The sequence below is a fragment of the Myotis yumanensis genome, unplaced genomic scaffold, assembly GCF_028538775.1.
Source record: "Myotis yumanensis isolate MYYU_CA2020_CCGP unplaced genomic scaffold, mMyoYum1.0.hap1 SCAF_3, whole genome shotgun sequence".
Classification (NCBI taxonomy): Eukaryota; Metazoa; Chordata; class Mammalia; order Chiroptera; family Vespertilionidae; genus Myotis; species Myotis yumanensis.
The window spans coordinates 63,723,552-63,748,777 of NW_027223754.1; the positions used below are offsets into that span (position 1 = coordinate 63,723,552).

A 25,226-nucleotide genomic window follows, 5' to 3' on the forward strand; every position below is an offset into this window, starting at 1 on the left:
TTATGTGAAACAAGTAAATTTAACAAAGCAAAACATGTAAATGCATGCTGTTAAAAAAATAACACTCAACAAACACATTAGGTAGTCGTCTTTTGAAGTGTTTCCAGTAGAACTCAATTTTAGCTTTGTTGTTTGTAAGAACTCACTAGCACAATATTAAAACATGTATCCAAGGCCTAAAATTAATTTAATATGTTAAATCTGAAATTTAGAAAATTTGATGATTTTTTTCCTGAAAGATGTGAAAGATCTATTGTTCTCTTTTAATGAAGTAACACTCTGATCCAGTGCTTCTGACGTGTAAACAAAGTACGTTCAAAACACAAACAAAGCAATAAAGTCCATTTGGGTGATTAGTGAAGACACATTTAAGTCTAGCTATGTAAGTCTAAATCCTCTGAGATGTCATATTATTGACATAGTTTATGTAATACTATTTGCAAACAGAAGAGAAATAAACATTATGGCTGTGTTTGAGTATGGCACTGGACAAATTCCTAAAAAATTATAAAAATAAAGAGTAGGTTCCCTGTATCTGAAATCAATATAATAAATCTAAATCTAATATAAATATTGCATAAGAAGTGTTGATAGAGAATGAGAACAAATAAATGAAAAATGTAATAAATTTAGAAACGAGAATAAGGAGGATCCAAGTTCTGGTGTGCAAGGAATGGGTGGGAAGGTGCACTTGAAATACAAGGGAGAAAACTGTAGGATTTCGAAAAGGAAACCAGTGGTTGATAATTGGAAATAGGTAATCTGGAAACGAGATCCAGGCTAGAGTAAATGCTGAGGTTAGCCTGTTACTGTTGAGTCTGGTATGGCAACGGGGCATTTAGATAGCATTAGGGTAAGAACCTAAGTGAATATAGAACTAGAGTTTGAAAGTGAGGCAGTTTGAATGTGAAGGCCAGACATGACATACAACTTTGGACACTATTAAAGCCTTATTTTGAAAATATAGACTTTCTTTCCATAATCTTAATATTGTCATTATTCTGAAAGGCTAGAATGTCCACCCCTTCCCCTTACAAAGAACAAATTATAATAACAGATGCAACATTGAGAAGCATATTCTCATGGCTATGACACTACATATCTGGAACATTTTATGCCATCCTTATTTGTAATGAATGACCTAATGTGTATATATATATATATATATACATATATATAAAATAGAGAAAACATAATGTAGCTTTTTCTATGGTGCTTAAAAAGGACGGATTACTAGTGTTGAATTTTGTCCATTAAAGTGAGTGTAATAAAACTGGGACTGAGAAATTTACAGTGCTATATTATATTCATAATATTAGAATAGAGAATGCTAAAAATGCAGTGGTATAGTAGGTAATTCATATTTTGACTTATTTATTTTGCATCTTTGTTGATTCTGCAGATTTTACCTATGACAAACTGTCAATTCAACTCTTGCGTTAAGAGACATGTATTTTTCATGATATTGTTTCATATGGCAATATGTTGAATATCAGTCCTTTCAAGTAATCAAACTACATTGAATAGAATCATAAAAAAGCAACAATAATTTACTCCCATTGTTAGCTTTTTCTTCTGATACATAGTTATTCTTTGCAATCGTTTGAACTGTATAATACATTCTTATTTTGATGAAGGTAAAAATTACACTTATGCTTTAGACTTTGTAGGTAAAGAAAAAATGTTCATGTAATAGTATTTTGAATGATCACAACAAAATGTGTGTTACACAAAATAATTCTAGTCCTACACTATATTTAAAACTTTACAAGCATTGTGATTTTTCAGTACATAAGGCATTTGGTAATAAAGCCAGGAAATGCCTGGTTAGAGTTGAAGCATTTAGAGAATTCTCATCCAAGGGCTGGATTAGTAAAGAACCTGTGAAAGAGGCTACGGTTGTGAACTCTATTCAGACACCATGTTGCTATCAAAGACCTGATGGGAAAATAGGCAAGACTGATTATCCAAGACTTACAAGTTAATATTATTATACTATGTAAGCAAGTTTTCATAAAAAGGGATGGAACTGAATTCTGTCCAATTGAAATGAATCAGGGATACTGAGATAAAATAGGCATTCCTGGTTGAATAAAAGTAAGAGTAGTATATGGTCTGTATGGTAGGAAAATAAAGATTTATTATAAGGTAGTTTTGACATAATCTTAGATGAGTTCCTTAAATTCATAGTACTTCTCGAAACTAACCTCAATCCAGGATATAATCATGTACATGGTGACATAAGTTAATTTTATTCATATCACAGTTGCTAGTGATGGGAAAATAAGGCAATGCTGACAGTAACCATAGCCACAAGCTGTTAATTTTAATGGAAATAGTGGCCTATGTTACCATGACCCAGGGCAGAATTTCACAGTGGGCATGGAATATATCAGCATTTATCTTCTTTCTAAATGTATGCACATTTTTAATAATATACTTTAAATGTTTATTTGTAGAGTTCTGGTGTTAATTTTTTGAAATTGTATTAAATAAATTTGGCAATCTTGTGGAATTTAATATATGCTGAGAACAAATTAGAACTTACAATAAACAAAGCATTTCAGATGATTCCTGAAATTCTTTGTTTCCTCAGAGATAATTTGTAAAATGCAAACTTATCTATTAGCATTGCATATATTTGTGGTAGCACATTTTGTCTTTTTTTCATCGCTTTCCATTTTAGAAAGCATTTAGTGACTTACATTTGTTATTGTTTGTGGCTGTTTGGTTGATATCTTCCTGAATAATTTGAAAATAATTATGTCTGTTTCATTGCAAAACATGCAGAATAATAAACAACAGCTTCAAATATTCCAAGACCCCAGCTATAACCAAAAGTGAACTTGACCAATAACCACTACTGTGATTTTTCAGTACATAAGGCATTTGGTAATAAAGCCAGAGAATGTCTGAGGGATATTAAAAAGATTGTCCGGTTTCTTGTTCAACATATTATCTTCCTACATGGTTTTAATAGAGAACTTTAGACTTTTTTTTCTTGTATTTTCTTTTTTGGTAAATGGCAGTTCATTAAATGGTAACAACTGTAACAGTGTGGAATGATTACTTCTGTCACAATTGCACAAAATGATTTGATACAATCATAATCATTACTATTCTGAAATAAATTTAATATAAGGATTAGACTATTGAAAATTATAATTTTTATTTCTGAGACTGCCACTATATATCATGAAATAAAATTATCAGTCTTCCAGAAAAATCTTTTACTCCCAGTAGAATAAAAGTACCCTCTCCGGCTGGTGTAGCTCAGTGGTTGAGCATCCACCCATAAACCATCCGTTTGATTCCTCATCAGGGCACAGTCCTGGGTTGCATGCTCAATCCCTAGTTAGGGATTGTGCAGAAGGCAGACAATTGATATTTCTCTCTCATTGATTTTCTATCTCTCTACCCCTTTCTCTCTAAAAATCAATACAAACATATTAAAAATATATATTTTAAAAAAAGAATAAAAGTACTCTAAGGTAACACAAGTAATTTACTACAGGATAAATATATCTATAAACATATGCATAGAAAGATAGACAGATAGATACATGATTGATAGATAGATAGATGATAGATAGATAGATAGATAGATAGATAGATAGATAGATAGATAGAGATATTTAACATATATAGTTTAAAAAGACCCGGCAAGTTCTTTAAACATGTGAAAATTAGCGTAATGTGATTTAGAATAATGTGTTCCATTTGTAGCAAATCAGAGATGTTCTTAAAAATTATTTTGCTATAGGAAGACAATAAATATTGTACAGGGAAACATGCAGGTTGGTTTTGTTGTTTCTCTGAAATGCAGGCAAGTTTCCAGGAGAACTTACAAGATGGCTTGGTGAGTTCACATGACCCGGAGTTGGGTTATCAGTCTTCTCCAGAAGAAAGCAAACAGATATATTAAAACACTGGAAGTCATAAGAACTGAAAAATTTACCTATGTCATTGACCAGCACATCTTTTTATAAAGGAAGGAGCATTAATTACGTGTTGTGGCATAACAAATTATTTCAAAACTTCATTGTTTATTACCTCACATGTATCACCTCACTGTTTCTGTATGTGAAGAATCATGGAATAGCTTAGTTGGGCCCTCTGCTCAGGCTCTTTCCCAGGCTGTAATAAGTTGTTGGCAGGAGCTGCAATCATCACTAGACTCAACTGAGGCAGGGCCTACTTCCAAACTTCTCATAGGGCTGATGGCATCCTCCTGTCCTCAAGAGTGTTGGACTGAGAGCCTCAAAACTTGCTGACAATTAACCTGAAACCATTATTTGTTTCTTGACACTTGGACTCTCCATGGGGCAACTCAATACCTGGTAACCTGCTGCATCAGATCAAGCAAGTGAAAAGATTCGGAGAGAGAGTGTGTCTGCCAGCAAGATGAAAGTCACAGGTTTTTATAACCTAATCTTGGAAGTGACTTCTCATCACTTTTGCCATATTCTCCTTATTAAAATGAAGTCACTAGGGCCGAAACCGGTTTGGCTCAGTGGATAGAGCGTCGGCCTGTGGACTGAGAGGTCCCGGGTTCGATTCCGGTCAAGGGCATGTACCTGGGTTGCGGGCACATCCCCGGTGGGGGATGTGCAAGAGGCAGTTGATTGATGTTTCTCTCTCATCGATGTTTCTAACTCTCTCTATCTCTCTCCCTTCCTCTCTGTGAAAAATCAATAAAATATATAAAAAAATAAATAAATAAAATGAAGTCACTAGGTACAGCCCACACTTAAGGTGATAGGGATCATACAAGGATGTGACTACCTGGAGAGAGGAAGCAATGTTGGCTATCTTAGAGGACTTCTACCACAGAGGGCTATGTAGAAAATGAATCTGTCAAGTTACCTAGAGAGAATGGGATCTAACTGGGAATACTATATAATTCAAATATTTTATGGACCCAGGAATATCTCCAAAAGTATATCACACGTCCACATTCATTTCTGGCTCGTTGCTAAATGAGCATTTGCCAAAACTTGCCTGTTTAACTGTTTCCTCTGGGCTTATATTTCTGGACAGACATTTTACTGATTCTCATATTCTTCTTTAGATATGTTCATGCTGCCAATACCCTTTCTTACCTGTTTGCTAGTCTGTCTCTTTAATAAGACTTTTAAGTTTTTAGTGCACAAGAGCTACCTTACTTAATAGTTCTTGTACAGCGTATCACTGTTCTCATCCCCACACTGTCTACATAACATTTGATGATTCCATTAGATAAGATAGAAAGAAAAGCTTCCCCCCAAAGTGCCATTTATTTCATTTAAAAAATCCTCCTATTTATTGAAAAAGTTTGAGATTTTTTCATTGAAGTTTGTCATTTGTGTAGTTTAACACTAGCCCAGCGTTGTGGTTGAGCATTGCATAACTATGTTAAATAAAGCTCTAGAGATTTAGAACTTTATTCACTCACAATTACTTCCTAAAACAAATATAACTTTATTGAAATTACTGTATTATTAATGCTATAGAAAATAGAAAAAATAGAAAATGCTATGCTTTAAAAGAAAAATGAAGATTTTTTCTCTATAAAAAATAAAATAACTAGACTCTCACAAGACCTGCCCTACTACTTGACACCTTTGGTTTACCCCCATACATTTATTCTGAAAACTTAATTTATTCACCAAGTATTTTGCCAGTCTCTTGCAGTTCTGAAGGACACATGTGCTTGACTTAAAAGTGACTTGTTTCACTTCTCGGCAGTATCTATTTTATCAAACAAGGCATCACTTTTTTCCTGTTTTAATTAGGCAAAGGAGATAATTTGTCCATTCCTCACTCAGGTTCAGTTGTGGCCCTCACATGATTATCTTCTTCCATCTCTGTTTCTTAGTCTTCTTTGCCCCAGAGATGGATAGAAGAATAGAGAAAGTAATTATATTTTATTGTGCTTCACTTTGCTGAAGTTGAAAGGTCTCACCTTCCAATGAGGACAAAGTAATCTAAGTGCAAAGTACTGCGCTCTCACTGGCTGGTACATTAACCACTCTGATGGTTTCTCACTTCTTACTAATGAATGCTTAATTAGAACACACACACACACACACAGTTTACCAAAGCAGACCTAAAAGCAATATAATTTTTATTTATTTACAGAAACAAAACTTTTAAAGAGGTCTGTGCTTGTCCTTTTATTTTTGTTTCAAACAGTTAAACAGACAGTCATTTCTTTATATCAAAATGCACATTAGCATACACAGTCCTAACTAACTGGTAATACAGTTAAGCGAACTTCGTAGACTTTTAAATTGTAAGTTTACCATTAAAACATAATGGACCAATAGACCAGAATCCAGTTTATATCCACACCCCAGTCCAGTAAGTTTCTTAAATATTAATCTGGTTTTTCTGAAGAACTCTATTAAGATGATCACTAAGCATATTTTTTACTAATATTTGAATAGGTCTTGCCAAATGTCTTGTTGATAGCCAGAAAACATACTTACTATGAAAATACTGCCCATTTAAACAGTGAAACAGTATATGTAGATAGAAGAGGGTGTCGGTCTTCAACATTAATAAATATCTGATATTGGTGATGTATTAAACTTTACTCACTTAGGCAAATTTTTATGTTTTGAATTTGAAAAAATATTTATAAAAAAGTTCAAAAAGGTCTCAAAAGTTTCATATTTAATTTAACAAGATTCATCTACTAGTAATATTTTGTTACTGTGTACTTTATACTTTTCTCTCTCTGCATTGTATCTTTGGACTTATTTGAGAGTAGCATGTATAAATCCTGAAGTGTTATATTTACCACATGTATTTCAGGGGCATTTACAAAAAGAAAAAGGGATATGCTTTTATATATAAACACAATATATTTATTAGCTCAATAAATATTTCATTGACACAATCATTTTATTTAATCTGACTTTGAAATTCATATTTTGTCTTTTGACCTAATCAAGACCCTTAGAGCATTTTAATAGCATTTCTGAGTCCAAATTAGGATCACATATTATATTTAGTTGTCATTTCTTTTTAGTCTCTTTGACCTTGATCATTTCTTTGGCCTGTTAAAAAAGTTTATGAAATTGACATTTTTGGAAGAGTTCAGTCTTAGCAGACTGTTTCTCATTTTACATCTGATGCTTTCTCATGATTAGTCTAAGCCAGTATGCTACCCAAGTGAGGTTGTATTCTTCTCAAGGTATATCACCCAGAGGCTTATAATATCCATTACCTCTCATTTTTTTAGTTATTTCAGTAGTTTTTCCAAATATTTTTATTGAGCACTTGCCAGGTTCCAGGCAATGTTCAAGGTACTAGAAATACACATGGGCATATGGTATGTTATCTTGTAAGGAGATTATGGCCAGCCTTTAATAAATTTCTCTAGGATTGTGAACCCTTATGTAAGTGTTAGTGTAGTTGCAACATCTTGGGGGAAACAAGAGTTTAGATCCTATGACAAGTGGTTGTAACAACACTTAAGTTCTACTAATACAATGTATGGGTCCAAAACTGGTCTACATGAGTATAGGCTGAACATTTATGACTAAAAGTTTTGTCAGAGGGATAATTTTTTAACATTAAGCATAGAACTTTCCCTATTGTTTAAACAAACAATAGATAATTTCTGATGATTTTGTAAAGCTTTATTATTGAAAGTATTACATATGTTGCCTTTCTTCCCTCTTTGACCTCTTCTAGCCTGCCCCTGCCCTGTGCCCTAGGCCTTCACCACCCTATTGTCTGTGTCCATGGGTTATCCATATATGCATACAAGTTGTTTGATTGATCTTTTTTTCCACCCACCCACCTATCCACCTTCTTCCCTCTGAGATGTGATAATGTGGTCCATACTTCTGTCTCTGTATCGGTTTTGTTCATCAGTTTATTTTGTTCATTAGATTCCACATATAAGTGATATCATGTGATATTTGTCTTTCTTTGACCAGCTTATTTTGCTTAGCGTAATAATCTCTAGTTCCCCCTATGCTGTCTCAAAGGGTAAGCAGACTTTTTTTTTTTTTTTACTGCTGCATAGTATTCCATGGCGTAAATGTACCACAGCTTTTTTATCCACTCATCTACTGATGGACACTTGGGCTATTTCCAGAACTTAGCTATTGTAAATTTCACTGCTATGAGCATAGGGGTGCATACATACTTTCTGATTGGTGTTTTTGGTTTCTTAGGATATATCCCTAGAAATGGGATCACTGGAAGTTTCATTTTTAATTTTTTGAGGAAAATCCATACTGTTTTCATTATGTCTGTAACAGTCTGCATTCCCACCAGAAGTGTACTAGGGTTCCTTCTTCTCCACATCTTCACCAGCACTTGTCATTTGTTGATTTGTTGATGGTGGCCATTCTGACAGGTGTGAGGTGTTACCTCATTGATATTTTAATTTGCATCTCTCTGATGATCAGTGACTTTGAGCATTTTTTCATATGTCTCTTGGCTATCTGTATGTTCATATTGGAGAAGTGTCTATTTAGGTCACTTGCCCATTTTTTAATTGGATGGTTTATCTTCTTTTTGTTAAGTTGTATGAGTTCCTTATATATTTTGGATATTAATCGTTTATCAGATGTATCATTGCCAAATATGTTCTCCCATATAGTGGACTCAATTTCATTTTGTTGGTAGTTTCTTTTGCTGTCAGAAACTTTTAATTTTGATATAGTCCCATTTCTTTATTTTCTTCTTAGTTTTCTTTTCCCTAGGAGGTGTATTCACAAACATATTGCTATGCTGGATGTCTGAGACTTTGCTGCCTATGGTTTCTTCTTGAATTTTTATGACTTTGCATCTTATATTTAAGTCTTTTATCCATTTTGAGTTTATTTTTGTGTATGGTCTAAGGTGGTGTTATACATAGGTTAATTTTTTGCATGTATTTGTCCAATTTTCCCAACACCATTCATTGAAGAGATTGTCTTGTTTCCATTGTATGCTCTTGACCCTTTGGTCAAATATTAATTGAGGGTAAACTCGCTTGGATTGATTTCTAGGGACACTGTTTGTTCCATTGATCAATATGCCTTTTCTTGTGCCAGTGCCAGGATGTTTTGATTACAGTGGCTTTGTAGTATAACTTGATATCTGGTGTTTTGATCCCTCCAACTTTGTTCTTCTTTCTCATGATTGCTGCAGTTATTCAGGATCTTTTTTGGTTACATATAAATGTTTGGATTATTTGTTCTAGATCTGTGAAATATGCTGTTGGTAATTTAATAGGAATTACATTCAATCTATAGATTGCTTTGGGAAGAATGGACATTTTAATTATGTTAAATCTACCAATCCACGAACACGTTATATTCTTCCACTTGTTTATATCTTCCTCTATCTCTCTTTTTAAATGTCCTGTAGTTTTCTGAGTATAAGACTTTTAACTTCTTGGTTAAGTTTATTCCCAGGTATCTTAATTTTTTGTTGCTATGCTAAATGGGATTGTTTATTTAGTTTCTTTTTCTAAGAATTCATTATTGGTATATAAAAATGCCATTGATTTCTGGGTATTAATTTTGTATTATGCTACATTGCTGAATTCCTTTATTAAATCTAGTAGATTTTTGGTGGAGTCTTGAGGGTTTTCTATGTAAAATATCATGTCATCTGTGAATAATGACAGTTTTAATTCCTCCTTTCCAATTAGGTTCCTTTTATGTGTTCTTGTCTGATTGCTGTGGCTAGCACTTCCAGTACTATGTTGAATAAGAGTGGGAAAGCAGACATCCCTGTCTTGTTCCTGTTCTTAGGGGGAATGGTTTTAGATTTTGCCCATTGAGTATGATGTTGGCTGTAGGTTTGTCATATATGGTTTTTATTATGTTAAGGTATATTCCCTCTATTCCCACTTTGCTGAGAGTTTTCATCAAAAATGGGTGTTGGATTTTGTCAAATGCTTTTTTTGCATATATTGATCATGTGATTTTTGTCATTCAATTTGTTTATGTGATATATCACATTTATTGATTTTTGAATATTGTACCAGCCTTGCAACCATGGAATAAATCCCACTTAGTCATGGTGCATGATCTTTTTAATATATTGCTGGATGCGATTTGCGAATATTTTGTTGAGGATTTTAACATCTATGTTCATCAGGGATATTGACCTGTAATTTTCTTTCTTTGTGGTGTATTTTTCTGGTTTTGGAATTAGGATAATGCTAGCCTCATAAAAAGAGCTTTGAAATGTTCCTTCCTCTTGGATTTTGGGGAATAGTTTAAGAAGGTAGGTGTTAGTTATTCTTTGAATGTTTGGTAAAACTCCCCTGTGAAGACATCCATCCATTTTGTGAGTGACAAATATCACATGACCAATATATGCAAACAAAAGCCATCCAGGGCTTTTGTTTGCTAGTAGTTTTTTTGATTACTGCTTCAGTTTCATCAATTGTTATTTGCCTATTCAGGTTTTCTGAATCTTCCTGATTCAGTTTTGGAAGATTTTTTTTTCTAGGAATTTATCAATTTCATCCAAGTTTTCCAGCTTTTTGGTATATAGTTGCTGATAGTATCCTATATAATAAAACCCTAATATGCAAATCAACTGAACTGCGGAACAACCAGCAGAACGACCAGTCGCTATGAGGCACACTGACCACCAGGGGCAGACGCTTAAGATAGGAGCTGCCCCTGGTCAGGGGCAACTCCTGCTTTGAGCTTCTGTCCCCTCAGAAGGAGTGACTGGCAGTGGCGATCGGGGGGCAGGGCCGGCCAGCAGGTGGTGCCAGGTCACCAGCCAAGGTGGGTGCCAGTGGGGGCCCCCCAATCGCCCAGCCCGCCAGTCGCCCCACAGAGGAAGGCGACTGGTGGTGGTGGTACGGGGTGGGGCTGGTAAGTGGGCGGTGCCAGGCTGCCAGCCAAAGCGTGTGCCTGTCAGGACCTCTAGTCGCCCTGCCTGCTGGTCGCCTCACAGATGGCCCTGATCACTGGCCAGGCCTAGAGACCCTACCCTATATATTGGGAACTGTCTCTTAGATTTAAAAATTAAAACCTGGCAAGGCTACTCTAACATTGAAAAAACAGGATGATGCAGCGATGATATGCTTGCACATTTCGTGGTCAGCCCTGATTCTGATACTTATAATTGTGTGACAAAGCCAATTAGTTAACTTCTCTCTGCTTCAGTTTTTCTAGCCATAAGATGGAGAAAATGGCACTACTGTCTTAGAAGGATTATGTTATGTACTACTTTTTATAATCAGGGCAAAAAAAATGTAGCTGCCCATACAACAGCAAGATGCCTTTCACTTGTATGAAAAGTATGGTCACTGGTGCATGCAGTGTCCCTGATTGCAAGAGGGATGTCCAACTACCAGTTTAGGCCCAACATCCCCCAAGAAGTCCTGGATTGCGAGAGGACACAGGTGGGGTTGGGGGACCCCACGCCCTGTGCACAAATTTTGTGCACCGGGCCTCTAGTTTCATTTTAATCCTTGGTACTTCTGTGGTGTCAGTTATTAATTCGTCACTTTAGTTTCTGATTTTATTTATTTGGGTCCTCTCTCCTTATTTTTTAATGAGTTTGACTACAGTTTCATCAATCTTTTTTATCTTTTCAGAGAACCAGCTCTTGTTTTCATTGATCTTTTGTGTTGTTATTTACAATATGACATTTAGTCTCAATATCATTTATTTCTAATTTAATCTTTATTATTTTCTTCCTTCTACTTATTCTGGGCTTTTCTTATTGTTCTCTTTCTAATTCTTTAAGTTGTAGGGTTAAATAGTTTATTATTAATTTTTATTCTTTTTTGAGTTAGGCCTATAGTGCTATGAACTTCCCTCTCAGGACTGCTTTTGCTGTGTCCCAGAGATTATGGGTTGTGTGTTCATTTTCATTTGTTTCCAGGAAGTATTTTATTACTTTCTTGACCTTATTGGTAAACCATTCATTTTTTAATAACATGCTATTTAGCCTCCATATATTTGAATCTTTTTTTTAGTTTTTTACTGTAATTGAATTCTAATTTCATGCCATTGTGATTTGAGAAGATGCTTGATATAATTTCAGTCTTCTTGAAATTGTAGAGACTTGTTTTGTGTCCTAACATGTGGTCTATCTTTGAGAATGACCTGTGTGCACTTGAGAAGAATGTATATTCTGCAGCTTTGGGGTGAAATATTGTATAAATGTCAATTAAACCCTCCTGATCTAATGTGTCATTTAGCATCATTGTTTCATTGTAAATCTTTTGTCTGGAAGATCTATCCATTGAAGTCAGTGGGATGTTAAATTCCCCTACTAGGACTGATTTGCTGTCAATATCGCCCTTAAAATCCTCTAGAAGTTTTTATTTTTAATGTGTGTGTGTGTGTGTGTGTGTGTGTGTGTGTGTGTGTTCCTATATTGGGTTTACCAGTGTTATAACCTCTTGTTGGATCAATCCCTTTAGTATTATGTAGTGACCTTTGTTGCCTCTTGATGGCCTACATTTCGAAGTTTATTTTGTCAGATGTGAGCATTGCTACCCTAGCTTTTTTTTTTTTGTTTTCATTTGCATGGAAAATTTTTTACATCCCTTCACTCTCATATTGTGTTGTTCTCTTGTTCTGAAGTGGATCTCTTGTAGACAGCATATAATTGGGTGATGTTTTTGTATCTATTCAGCTACTCTATGTCTTTTGATTCGAGCACTTTATTCATTTACATTTAACATTATTATTGATAGGTACTTATTTATTACCACTTTAATTCTATATGCCTATGTTTCTCTATATATATTTCTTCTTCTCATTACAGCAGTCCCTTTAGCATTTCTTGCAGTGCTGGTTTGGTGGTGATAATCTCCATTAGCCTTTTTTTTTGTCTGGGAAGCTCTTTATTTCACTATTTATTTTGAATGATAGCATTGCTGGATATAGTAATCTTTGTTTGAGATGCTTGCTTTTCAATACCTTGGATACTTCATGCCATTTCCTTCTAGCCTGTAGAGTTTCTGATGAAAAATCAGCTGACATCCATATGGGAGCTCCTTTGTAGATAACAAATTGCTATTTTCTTGCTGCCTTTAAGATTCTCTCTTTGTCTTTAATTTTTGGCATTTTAATTATGATGTATCTGGGCATGGGCCTGTTTTGGGGTTTTTTTGCTTAGGACTTTCTGTGCCTTCTGTACTTGTGTGATTATTTCCTTCACCAGGTTAGGAAAGTTTTCTGCCATTATTTCTTCAAACACATTCTCTATCCCTTGTTCATTTTTTTCCTTACCCTTCTGGCACTCCTATGATGTGAATATTGTTACATTTCATGTTGTCTCACAGCTCCCTTAAGCTGTTCTTTTTTTTCCTTTTTTTTTTCTTTTATGGTTCTCTGACTGAGTGATTTTTCCACCCTGTCTTCTAATTCACTGATTCGATCTGCAGCTCCCCCTAATCTGCTGTGCATTCCTTCCACTGTGTTCTTTATTTAGTATTATGTCATTCTTCATAATTACTATATATTTTCTCAAGCTGTTGAGCATCCTTGCCATCATTATTCTGAAGTCTATGTCTGATAAATCTCTTACCTCCATTTCATTAGCTCTTTTTCAGGAGAATTCTCTTGGTCTTTCATTTGGGGCTTATTTCTTTGTCTCCCCATTTTGGCTGCCTGTTTGGTTTTGTGTCTATGTATGAGGTAGATCTGCTAGTGCAGGACAATGCTAGATACTGTTTCTGACTGGCACTGAGTACCCAGTTTGGAGCTATAAATAATCCACAGATTTTGGTTCCCTCTGCTGGGCCTGGGTGCCTTTGGGAAGAACCAAGATGAGCACCAAGGTCTGCTTCCTAGCCTCTTACCCTGGATTAAATCAGGCAAAGAATCAAAGTCTCCAGAGACCTGGCTTTGTCTCTAGTTTGATTGTTATTCAGTCTTGATTAACTGCAGGTGATAGACCACAGAATGGGGTGAGAGGTTTTCCAACAGGGTGTAACAAATGCTCCTGCCTGCAGGCTGATTGTTATTCTCAGTCTCTTAATGGGCCTTAGAAACTTCACAGGGTGGGGCAAGGGGTTTTCCAATAAGGTGGGGCAATCCTCCCCCCCCCCCCCCCCGCCCCCAGGTAAAAGGTGCCTGGATAGTAAAGGTCTGCCACAGATAGATGTCCTCTGCAGTATGAGGGAATGTCTCAGCATAGGAAACTGAGGAGTCTGTCTTCCAAGCTCTGCCCCAGAGCCTCCATTTCTGTCCACTGCTCACACACCTCCAGTCCACTCTGCCCTCCCTTTGCTGGGACCCAAAGTGAGTGGCTGCACATGAAATTTTGTGTTGAACCTTAAAGAGGGTGCTTGCATTTCCAGCTGTCTTTCCCTGACAGACAGCAACCCTGCTGCTTTTCACAGCCAGGTGTTATGTGGACACCTTTCTGATTTCTGGTGCTCTGGTCTGGGGAGCCCAGCTTGGGGTTTAGACCCCAGAGTTCTCAATGGGAACTCCCCACAGCTAAGATATTTCTCCAAAACTTCAGCTGCTGTCTGTGGGAGCCTGGCCAGCCCTTTTGTGCCTCTGCACTTCCTACCAGTCTCTATGTGGTCTATACTTTTTGTCCTTGCTTATCAAGGTTATCTCCAGCTAGTCTTCAATTGATTATTCAGGATGGTATTTCTATATTTTAGTTGTAATTCCAGTTTGGTCCTGGGAGCATGTCAGTGTAGCTTCCACTTACTCCACTACCCTTTTGGAATTTCTTGATGACTTTTGAAATCAATTTTGCTTGGTGTGGTCACGGAGGTATGGCCTTAAGAACATTTAGTTCATAGAACCACAGGGTCGAGATTTTTACTCTAATTGGGGAAGATTGTTGAGTTACAGGATGAAAGGCCTTTAATACCCAGTAAAGCAGGATTATCTTAGACTTTGGTAGTAAATTCCTCTTTGTCCATAGAGAGCATTAATATCACGGTTGAGCCTGAAATCCAAGAAAAATGTCTCTTTTGTTAAGATATTGACATGAATGTCACTTCTCAGAGGAATTGAGATACTGTAAACTGATCTAGCTATTTGAGAAAAGTGTTTTGCCTAGGGTTGGAGTTGACTAAATAACTCCAAGCCAAGTAAGATTAACCATAGCCATGTGTAGATATTGAAATGCCTTCTTTTCACATTCTTCAGTTCAGCCTTCCTTACTGATTTTTCTGTTTAGTTTCCCACTTAAAATGTTGTGATTAGATCAGCTTGCACAATGGCAATCCCTTCTAGCCCTACAATACCTAACGTCTAGTTCCACCTGCCTCAAATTGTTCAGCTGTCAAAGTGCATATCTCTCCTTTATTCCTGTGTGTTACCTAGAGCCTGACACAAAGTCCCTTACATGGAAAAGGCATGGTTTCATTTTCACTTTTTGTCTAAAAACATAGTTACCTTTTAATGTGTATACTATAATTTTTAGATGATGATCTGTTCTGGGAACATGTCTTAAACTAGACCGTGTTCTTCTCTGAAAAGAACTGAAACATATGTAAAAGAGGTTCTTGATTGTATTTTATATTATCCATACTTAAGACTTTACTTCTACCAGTCTTGTAAATAAACATGATATTATCTACTCTGAATTCAAGTGAGCTGGATTGTATCGGTCCATTAGGTCACCCATTACCTACTGCTTGTACTGGTATAGATGGAATGCACAGAGAGAATACCCTTGTGTTCTCTTACACACGTTCTGTACCACTGTCTAGAATAGCATCGTGTACTTATGGAGAAACTATTCAAAAGATCTGGGTTCTTGTCCACTCTGTGAGCCTCAGGGTTCTGCAGCTATAACCCTAAATTAGATAAAATTCAAAATCTGTTGCAGCTTTTCAGTTTTTACTGTTTAATTTTATTTTTTACACACTCTTGAATATGACTCATAGAAAATCACTTGTACTGTTATTATCTGCATTTCATGAGAAGAAATGCTATTTATTTAGTATCCTCTTTAAAAAGTGCTTATGCTGAACATCAATCTCTCTTTAAAAATTTCTCATACCAAGCGTAGACTTTGTGTCTCTGCTCCATTGCTTTAGCAGTAGCAGAATGTTCTTACTCTAAATATAAAATTATAAAAAAAGCAAGAAACAATATTTTCTTTAATTAACTTCTTCTTTTGGGTGTTTTAGAAGAGGGGTTATGACTTGACAAAGATTCTTTCCATCTGGTCCTGTTTGTTTGCTTTTATTTTTACTTCCTTTCTTTGTCTTATCAAATATCACATGAATCATTAACATTTGTTTCCCCCACTTGTTTTGATTTCTCATGATTAAGACATTATGTTGAGAGAGGCTCAAAGCTACTATATTTCATATTAACCTAATTTTAAGTCAATATTAAACTTTCTAGATATATGATCTTATATGTTTGCCCTGTGTATGTTAGTATTTTCCTCAGTTCTGGTGTAGGGAAACATTATGCACGTAAATGTCCTGTTCGGTGAAAGCAGCAAACGTCATTAGATTCTAATGGTCTACATATAAATTTTGAACAAATAGATGACTTTTTAAATAAAGCTACTTTCTAACAAGAAATGCAATTTATTAAGCCCTTAGTGGAGAAAATACATAAGAGAACCTTATGGATGTTTACAGGGGTGTTTGTATTCAAAACTGGAATATCTATTTATAAATTGTGTGATACTTTTTACTAGTATAGTTCCTTGTTAATTATTTCACTACACAGTGAAATAATTGTATTTCTGGTGTCACCCAACTAAGCAATTTGAAATTGTCTAGTATGTTTGCCACCTTCTAATATAAAATCTTGTTGTGTGGTATAATTGTTATTGAGCAAATTTTATTTGTTTTTAAAGTAAATGATAAAGCTATGCAATACTCTAGTTTTATACATGAAATAAAAGCTAAACTGTATAGGTGTGTATGTTAGACATTATAATAAACATTTATAATAATACCTTCAAATACATTAAATCAAAACAATAGACTTAATACACAAACATAAAATAAAATAAAACAAAACTATGTGATTCATTTCCCATTTCTCTTTCCTTTGCCACAGCAAATAAATAACATATAGAATCTATATACTTAATGGTCTGATTTGGTTTCAACTTTAATATTAAAATATGAGATCCATTTTTACAAGGAATTTAAAATGTTTTCTTCAACTCATCTATAGATCTAACCTTAGAATAACAATAAACAACATACAAAAATTCACACCTGCAATAAACTATTCAGTGATCTAGATACTTTCTTATACACCAAATTATAGTTGTAAGCATCAAATTACAATGAACTCTGGAACTATTAGGAATTTGTAATTGAAAAAGTTTCACTCAATCCTTACTCCCAAATGCTTTTAATTAGAACAGAATCTTTAATTAAGTACTCCCATGCACAAAGTATAGCTTGGCTTTTCTGTCATATTAGCCTCCCATACGAAAGCAAACAATCATTGTGTTGAAGGGAAATATTTTCTCCAAAACCAAACTATAAAAATTCTGGTTCTGGTTTCAAGTTGTTCAGTTCAGGTTCTGCATACTAAAAGGAAGCCCCCGTCTCTGGGAGGACCATGAGAAACAGAACCAGCAAGGCAGTGACACTGATGGTACTGAGATGGAGAAGAGCCAGTCCCTCATCTCTGCAATTCAGAGACGTAGAATCTCTTCCAGTCATAGCCCAATTGCTTATTGGATGAAAGTAATACAATAGGATGGACATGAAATTTGGATTCACATAAATAGCAAACCACTTCACTTCTGTTTGCAAGTCTTGCAAAAGTGTGCAATATATTTAACCCTTTTGAGCCTTCATAGCTATTTATAAAAGACACTAAGGGATACCTATTTTGTTCAGTTTAGATTTGATATCTATAAAGTGCCCTGAACACAGTAGGTGCTCAGAAAATATGAGATATCTGGATAATAATTATCATTGTCTTTATTGCCAATTTATTGATCTTAAAGAAAAGTTATCATCCATTTGAGATATCAATGAATAATTGATAAACCTGGCTCACCATCAGGAACAAATAGGAAAAAATATTTTTCTGTGGCCAATGCATGCAGAAATAATATATATATATATATATATATATAGAGAGAGAGAGAGAGAGAGAGAGAGAGAGAGAGAGAGAAAATAGTGGGTAGGTGTGAACTGTCTAGTCAGAAAGTAAGTATAATGCACAAAGGGAAGCCCTTAAAATGAAGCATATGAATAAGCCCTCTGAGTTTTACGGAACAACACTAAAGTCTTACTAGCCATGGAAACACTCCTGGGATTCCAAAGAACTCCACACAGTAGCTTGTTTTTCCCAGGCTTCTCTATGACCTTACAACTTTTCTTGCTGTTTGAATAGTCAGGGAAGGAGAAAGTATTGAGAACATTATTTTATAATGTAAAATCATGGCACAGTTTGAATTATGGGCCTGTGTATCCTTCCATTTAACTTTCACTCAGGTGGTTTGTTATCAGAAGACAGAGATAGTTCCCATAGCTGAGAGGCCTATTTTTAGGTCTGTGGGTACATCCATAGGTGGTTATTTGCTGAAGGTTGCAGGACCAATACTATAACTTATCTGTAATAATATAAAATTAGTTAGAACTTTTTTCTTAAATATATTGAATTATGCATAAGTATGTTTCAATAAAGATGACAAAATTATAAAGTAGAATTGCGTTGAAAGTTAGGTTCTGTAGACAAAGGAAGAGAGAATCACTCTTTTAGGGTCTGTCCATGCCTCATCTATTGCTGCTTCCAGTTAATTGTAAGGCAGATCATCTCTGATGTCTAAGTGTTAATTAATCATATAGATGCCATAATTGTAACAGTTGGGATTTGTTTTATAACTGGAATCTTCAAATGCTTGATGCATTAGTTCATCTATTAGGAACACACATTAGTCAAAAAATGTAAAGAGAGACTTATTAAAAGTGGAATTATTGTAAATCAGATACTGAGTACACAAATATAATGTCTGTAATTGCTATACTATAAATGCATTTTATAGAAGATGTATGGTAAATATGCTTACACATTAATTATTGTTATATTTTGAGATAAATTTAGTTTTATTTAAAACAGATTCTGGTAGCTAGACTTTAAGATTTCTAATATGCTACAGATAATTATTTTTATTACATAAGCATATTAATGAATATATTTTTCCAAAAAATTAGCATTTAATACTGCATTAAAAATTTAAAAATGTATTTATTAATTGAATGATCATAGAGAGAGGAAGGGAGAGAGAGAAACATTGATCAGTTGCCTCCTGAAGGCTCCGCAACTAGGGATTGAACTCGAAACCTGGGTATGTGCCCTGACTGGGAATCAAACCCACCACCTCTTAGTGTACAGAACTACATTCCAATCAACTGAGCCACACCAGCAAGGGCTGCAGTAAAATTTTTAAAAAAGAATGCTACAGCATTCTCGTTATGATTCTAATGGGGAAAGAGATATGGCTGCTTCTTTTGTGGGTCTCACCTTGTAGTAGAGACAAGTGCAATGGAGTTAATTCTTGGGGTGCTTGCATTAGAGAGTAAATAGGAGAGTTCTATTTAGAGAATTTCAATAGAAAGGAGCAGAAAAATAAGTGGGGAAGAAGGAGGCTTCTAAGAAGGAAAACAGGCCTTAATTCTCCATTGCATTACAGAGCGTGGTGTGCCATAAAATATGAAGGAGAGTCACTGAGTAAGAGGAGAGTGGTGATAGATAAGGTTAGAGAGGGAGATGAATTATGTAACATCTTGTAGATGGTGATTATGGCTAGCAGATCTTTTATATTTTATTATTTTTAAAAAGTTATCTGTATTGTTGAAAGTATTACAGATATGTCCCTTTTTTTTCCTATTGACCCCCTCCACCCTGCACCTGCCTCCCTCCTCCCCAGGCCTTCATCATACTATTGTCTGTGTCCCTGGGTTATGCATATATACATATAAGTTCTTTAGTTGATCTCCCTCCCCGACCCCTGCGTTCCCTCTGAGTTTAATCAGTCTGTTCCATGCTTCTAGGTGTCTGGTTAATGAATTATTTTTATATATCCACTCTTCACTATTAGATTTGTTCTGCGTATTATGCTATAAACATCACAGAAAATTATAAAATTATTTTTCAAGACTTCATGTACAAAAATTTTAAAAACCCATCTTGAGCCCTGAAATGTTAATTTTGAGCAAATTACCTGTTCACAGGTTTTGTGAAGGACCTCAATTGATAGAATTTGAATTTTGGGCAAGTTAAGGCTGTCTCTTTCTTCTCTCTCTAATCCTAGGAAACATTGTCTATTAAAAAAAGAAGAAGAATGAGAATGATATTCTTAACATAGTTGAATACATAAGAGAAATAATGAGACAATTGAAAAGAGAGAGAAGTAGAGATCAATTAATTAATGACTAAGAATTAGACAATTTTGGTGAAAGTATCAGCTCTCTACTTCTTTGGTTACTTCTACGGTAGGTTTTAAAACTTGAAATGCAGACATATTTTATACAAATATATGTAAAGTTTAGACCACACCACAAGTGGACAGTTTGGGGGATGTGACATTTGAAAAATAGGCTTATGTTTAGTTTTGTTTTCTCTCTGGATTTTTAACTTCCTATTTCTTACTTCTCATTCACTCAAATGCATTTATTGAAAGTGTCCAAGATTTTATTTCCTTTTTTTCTTTTTTTCACATAACTGTGTTACCCAATTGGTGAAAGTTAAGCAATACATTTTCATCTTAACATTTAATTGTTCAGTTACTCTCATGTCAAGGGTGGAAGGTTGCCGAACCGGTTTGGCTCAGTGGATAGAGCATCGGCCTGCGGACTCAAGGGTCCCAGGTTCGATTCCGGTCAAGAGCATGTACCTGGGTTGCGGGCACATCCCTACTGGGGGCTGTGCAGGAGGCAGCTGATCGATCTCTCTCATCGATGTTTCTAACTCTCTGTCCCTCTCCCTTCTTCTCTGTAAAAATTCAATAAAAATATATTTTTTTAAAAAAGGGTGGAAGGTTATAGTTTATTGATAGTGATGAAATTACCTAGGTGGCTTTCATATAAATAGCAACAAATATAGAAAATAGTTACATAACATGGTATATTTAACAACAGTGCTAAGGAGAAAGATTGGAACTTGGTCTTTCGTGATGAAGATACACCTGAATGCATCCAGAGAAAATTTAGTTCTGCAAGCTTGAAGAAAGTAATTGTCATTCAACAGAAGTCAACTAGCTTTGCATATCAATAAAACACACACAGCACATACTCTTATCTATTTTTGAGTGCTCTGGAACTGATAGCAAAATAGCAAATATATATTTATGAGAACTAGAAATACTGTATTCATTGCAATCACATTAACTCAATGTAGTTATGAAATTAACTTTGAGACTATGTGGAAAATGTTACTTCCTAATCAAGTGAAGAGAGACTAAAATCCACAAATTTTATATCAGGCTATGTAGTTTTTATATTCACATTTGTTTTCAAAATGTCATCTCATTAATTATTTTTATTGTTTATTTTTAGATGGAAGACTGTATTTGAAAACTACTGTCATGTACTGAATCTTTCCCGTTGAAGAAATCCATGTTATAGTAAAGAACTTTGCAGTCAGACATTCATCATTGAAAAGTTCGGAAAAAAATAAAAGTCCTTTTAAGGGAACTTCCTCAATTTTGTGTATTAATGTTCTTTAAAAGTTTAAGTATTCTACAAACAAAAAAAATACAAGGTTCCTTCATTGATTTTCACCTGTGGTTATACCAGAGACCTGAGAATGTTTGTAAATGTACAAGTATCAAACTTCTTACAATGAATATCTGCAACTTTGCTGCTGGACACTTGTATACAGAGTTAAAGGCAGGTCTGAATAAGACCTAGCTTTGTTTTTTTAATGGAATGAACCATTTTCCTCTTCTGAATATTCTGTATCTGAGCACATCAAGAGACTCTTGTAGCAGTGGTCACCCAGACTTACAGAATTATATCCTCCAGAAACCAGCAAGAACATTTGGAAATGAACTTATAGGAGGCGTAGAGGATTCCTTAAAAGTCAATACAATAAAGAGTAATATTCTGTTACATTCTATTTTAAACTCTCTAATTGTGGGGTTTCTCCTGAAGATGTTTTTTCACATACTTTCCAAAAGGCCAATAAATGGATATTGACAACAATCCAGTGAAATAACATTTTGAGTATCTGAAAAGAAGTATTGAATATAAGCCAAAAGGTTTCACTGAAGGTCTTTTTTCTTTTAAAAAAAAGAAAATACAAATGTAACATGTTTTCATTCCTGACTGGTAGTGGTATATAGAATTAAAAAATAATAATGATGCTTCTTATTCAAACTGTTGGTCACATGTACAGTATATAAACATAAAACATACAAGGAAGGTATGTATGTATGCAGTAGTATACTAGAGTTTAGGAAAATGAAAATTTTAGAAAATATGTTTTGTCACCCTGTTGGTCAGAAAGACACCTTTCTGGTTTTAACGCATGCAGGCATGTAAATATTTGTCTGGAGTCACAGTATTAATGAATGAGATCTTAAGCATCTGGTGACATCAGAACTCTGTGTCAGCCATTTTTATTTGTATATTGAACCCTAGTTAGTGCCCCAAGCTGCACTATTGAGAATGGATTGTGGCTGAACAGTAAATTGAAACACCAGAAATATTTTTATATGTTAACGTCATATTATGTTAATGTTGCTGAAAAACGAAACCTAACAAACCCTTGATGTATCAGTCCAATACCATGTAGCGCTGAGTGATAAAGTTAAAATGTGTTGTGCTTCCCACCCTGGTCAGAGGGAAGGGTGCCTACGTGTTATTTTCACTGTCTTTGGAAAGTTACAGTATGTGTTTTCACTTTGTGCAGATAACTGGAAGTAAAGCTGCAAACAATGCACATTATATGCTGAAGTTACCTTCTCTTTGCTTTTACATACCTGGAGTTAACACCTTTAAAGGCTGATATTATGAATCAGTACAGTTGCTATTCATTTTATGATTTTGCTGTCACATTAAAATGTTATGGTCATCACATTATTTATTACCATAAATGGCAAAATCTTAAATATCCAAGAAAACTAGCTTAAAATGTTCAAGGAGTTTGGATTTGGATTATTTGGTTAAGAGAAAAATATTATACATACTCTGGCAGTAAGCTTCAATAGTTTATAGGTCTTCCTTGCAATACTGGAACATACTTCTTTTGCGTAGCTCACTATGTAACAGCTAAGTCCATTTTTTTTAATACAATAAAAAGGTTATATATGCAGTTCCTATTTTAGCTTGCTTTAAAGGGAGCAATATTTTTATTTAAAATACTGTTAGTTAATGCTTTGTAGAAACTTGGTTTTCTAAGATAGTTCTTCCATTAACCATCTCTTGTTTGAGCGCAAGAGATTCTAATCCTAGTTGTATCTATTTCTTGTTTTTCTCTGTATGCAATCTTTAAAGAATTACAACACTTAAAATTGGAGGGACTTGTGGCAAGCTTTTGAATCATACATTTTTTTGAACAATTTTTTAAAAAGCCTACAACTTACATATGTAGTAGAATCATTGCTCTGCTCCTTGCATAGAGTCACCTGTTAAGTAGGTTAAATAGTTTTAAAATACATACTTTTAAGACCTTTGAGAATGCTTTAGGATTGGGTTTGATATAAAAGAAAATTTTAGCAAGGATTAAAGAAAAGAGCTATCAAGTATATGCTAAGAGAGAATCTTACTAACACTGTTGTAAATATTACAATTCTTGAAATGTTATTTTAAGTCTGTAACTTAAGTTTACCCCCCCTTTTTTTTTAGTTATACAGGTTGGTTTGAAATTTGTTTTTGCTATAAACAAGTAAAATTGTGCCCATTTTATGGTTTCCGTGCTTTTGTAATCCTAGAAATATCAATGTCTAGTTGTTCTATATTATAACTACATTTGCGCTCTATGCAAGCCCTTGGAACAGAACATACTCACCTTCATGTAGGACCTATGAAAATTGTCTATTTTTATCTATATATTTAAAGTTTTCTAAAAATGATAAAAGGTTATTACGAATTTTGTTGTACAAAATCTGTACAAAAATCTGTTTTTACATCATAATGCAAAAATTGGAAATTTTTCTATGGTAGCCTAGTTCTTTGAGTCTGGTTTCAATGTGAGAACCATGTTTACTGTTACTGTATTTAATTTTCTTTTTCTTTTCAACAATCTCCTAATAAAACTGTCTGAAATCTCCCTGTGACTTTATTTACAGTTCGTCTTTATTAAATTTTGTGAGATGCATAGCATTGAAGGAATATTTACTTTCTAATGGGAGGCATCTAAAAACATCATAAGTCAGCTCTTTGCAATGTGAGGGAACAATGCTCCATGATTTTATTTAACATGCAACTGCTTCTATCTCTAATATGAATTGCTGTGGTGAAAAATATCATAAAAGCACACTCTGTAGTTATTGTTTAACAAGCAGATTTTCCATATTTTGTTTCTTGCCAGCTAAGCAAACTTCCCACATATACATGATTTATTTATGTACATTTCTCAGTTTATGAAGCTGTTATTTGTACCTTTTTTCCTTTATATTCTTATATTCCCATGATTCTTATTTCACAAAGCTTTGTGCTGAATAATGTAAAGTAGACATGTTGATGGAACAAAATATATTATTCCCATATCTATGAGTGTATATTTGTAACTCTAACTGAGTGTTTTGTTTTTGATCTCTATCACTGGAAAAATGCCTTTAGAAACTTTGAAGTTTTAATATCCTTTAATAATATATAAACATTTTAATCAATCCAAAATGCAGCATTTGAAGAAATATTGGGTTGCTATCTCTATGAATATTCTAAACTCTCCTGAGAGAATGGAAAATGGATATTTTTTTTCTGTCAAAAGAAATTATTTCAATAAGTTAACAAATTACGATCTTTCCCTAATAAACACCCAAAATGTTTATGTCACCCTTACAATCACATTTTTGTCTTTTGTCATCAAATGTTTATGTCGGTAAGACTTGTACTGGAGTAACATACAGTCTCTAGATGTTAGTGGAATTTGGTGGTAATTTAAGGTTTCCCCAATGTGTTTTCCTTTGGACTAGCAACATTAGAGTCTGCACAAAGCTATTTATTACTAGAGGAGAGTAAATTATGAAAAAAGGTTATATGAGTTGCATTTTAAAAATATGCGAAATAAAGATGTTAATAAAATTTAAAAATATTGTAAATGGCATTGTAAAGATATCATTTTTCCTCATGTGTAGGCTTGGTGCTCACATTTATCTTTAATGTGTACAACTGGTATATAAAA

General features: G+C 34.5%; 1 protein-coding gene across 1 annotated transcript in view; it reads left to right on the forward strand.

The window, feature by feature from the left end:
* Positions 1–24,149, forward strand: part of DACH1 (dachshund family transcription factor 1) — a 437,658-nt gene extending 413,509 nt beyond the window's left edge. The window contains exon 11 of the mRNA XM_070408964.1: positions 21,434–24,149. Within this exon, the coding sequence (XP_070265065.1) occupies positions 21,434–21,471 (38 nt within the window). The 3' untranslated portion in view covers positions 21,472–24,149. The remainder of the gene's footprint in view (positions 1–21,433) is intronic.
* The last annotated feature ends 1,077 nt before the right edge of the window (positions 24,150–25,226 follow it).